This window comes from Mandrillus leucophaeus, unplaced genomic scaffold (assembly GCF_000951045.1).
Source record: "Mandrillus leucophaeus isolate KB7577 unplaced genomic scaffold, Mleu.le_1.0 Scaffold53, whole genome shotgun sequence".
In the NCBI taxonomy this organism is placed as follows: Eukaryota; Metazoa; Chordata; class Mammalia; order Primates; family Cercopithecidae; genus Mandrillus; species Mandrillus leucophaeus.
Genome location: NW_012105697.1, coordinates 211,363 through 213,084, shown reverse-complemented (window position 1 = coordinate 213,084; position 1,722 = coordinate 211,363). Strand labels below are relative to the sequence as shown.

Here is a 1,722-nt window from a genome sequence, read left to right as displayed (position 1 = left end):
GCCCCTCCTCCCTCAGACCCAGGAGTCCAGGCCCCCAGCCCCTCCTCCCTCAGACCCAGGGGTCCAGACTCCCCAGCCCCTCCTCCCTCAGACCCAGGGGTCCAGACTCCCAGCCCCTCCTCCCTCAGACCCAGGAGTCCAGGTCCCAGCCCCTCCTCCCTCAGACCCAGGAGTCCAGGCCCCCAGTCCCTCCTCCCTCAGACCCAGGGGTCCAGACTCCCCAGCCCTTTCTCCCTCAGACCCAGGAGTCTAGGCCCCCAGCTTCTCCTCCCTCGCACCCAGGAGTCCAGACCCCCAGCCCCTCCTCACTCGTTCCTAGGAATCCAGGCTTCCAGCCCCTCCTCCATTACAGCCTAAGCGTCCAGGACACCAACCTGTACCCACTCAGGACCCAGGAAACCAGCCCTAAACCTCAGAGCTGTGATCGTGCCCCCCGATTCCTTTCTCTGCTAAGCCATGCCATCCCAGGATCCAGAAGTTGAAGTCTCCAGGCCCCCTGAGTCCCAGAGCCCAATGGCCCGGCCCCGGCACTCACCACGGCCGTGGCTGCCTCCAGGCCCATGGAGCCCCAGCTCAGGACGAGAACCAGGAGACTCATGACCGTCATCCTAGAGTGGGGGAGGGAGGATCAGCCTGGGGTTCTTAATCTCCTAGCCTAGCCTCTTTCCACACCCCAAATCCCATCACAGCCGCCCCCCCAACCCCACACCCACCTCTGGAGCCTGGAGGATCAGAATTAGGGACACAGAAGTTCGGTGGTGGGGGGTGGGCCGGTGGCTGCTGACGTCCAGCTGGACATCTGGCTCCTGCCCAGATGAGCAGGGTGTGGGGTATGAGCAGGGCCCTGGGCTAGGGGGTCGTGGCTTGGATCCCAGCTCCAGGACCCTGAGACAGTGACTGCTCACCTCTGGGCTCACTTCCCCCGAAGGTTCCCAAGTCCACCCACAGCCTGGTCAGCCTCTGGCTCTGCCCTGTCTCCTCTGAGAATGGGAGACAGTTCCAAGGCTGAAACCTGAAAGTCTCTGGACTTTCCAGGTGGGGAGGGGTGTAGGGGGCGTGTCAGCATTGGTAGGGTGACCAACAAGCTGGAAGGGCACCCAGGGGTCCCCAAACTGAAGGCCTGGCCTCCAGTCCCAGACTTGCCCCGTGTTGGCTAGGTTTACCTGTCTGCAAGCCTTCGCGGGGTCTCTCCCACTCTCTCAGGGACAATGGAGGCACGAGTTCAACTCTGCCCCACCCCACCAGGGCCAGAGAGGATGCAGGGACTCCTCCAATGGGAATGGCCTGCCTGGTTCAAATCCCAGCTCTGGCACTTCTAGCTGTGTGGCCCTGAGCAAGTGGCCCAGCCTCTCTGATCTTCAGTCTCTCCCTCTGTTAAACAGGGAGAAGGGCCGGGTGTGGTAGCTTGTGCCTGTAAACCTAGCACTTTGGAAGGCTGAGGCAGGCAGATCACTTGAGGCCAGGAGATCGAGACCAGCCTGGGCAACATAGCGAGACCCCATCTCTACAAAAATATGCAAAACTTAGGCCAGGCGCGGTGGCTTATGCCTGTAATTCCAACACTTTGGGAGGCAGAGGCGGGCGGATCACCTTAGGTCAGGCGTTCGAGACCATCCTGACCAACATGGAGAAACCCCGTCTCTACTAAAAATACAAACTTAGCCAGATATGGTGGCACATGCCTGTAATCCCAGCTACTTGGGAGGCAGAGGCAGGAGAATC

At 61.0% G+C, this 1,722-nt stretch overlaps 1 protein-coding gene across 1 annotated transcript in view; it reads right to left on the bottom strand.

Annotated features, from left to right (window-relative positions):
• Positions 1–1,722, bottom strand: part of TTYH1 (tweety family member 1) — a 21,540-nt gene that overhangs the window by 7,932 nt on the left and 11,886 nt on the right. Inside the window, exon 6 of the mRNA XM_011997006.1 lies at positions 536–608. Within this exon, the coding sequence (XP_011852396.1) occupies positions 536–608 (73 nt within the window). The remainder of the gene's footprint in view (positions 1–535; positions 609–1,722) is intronic.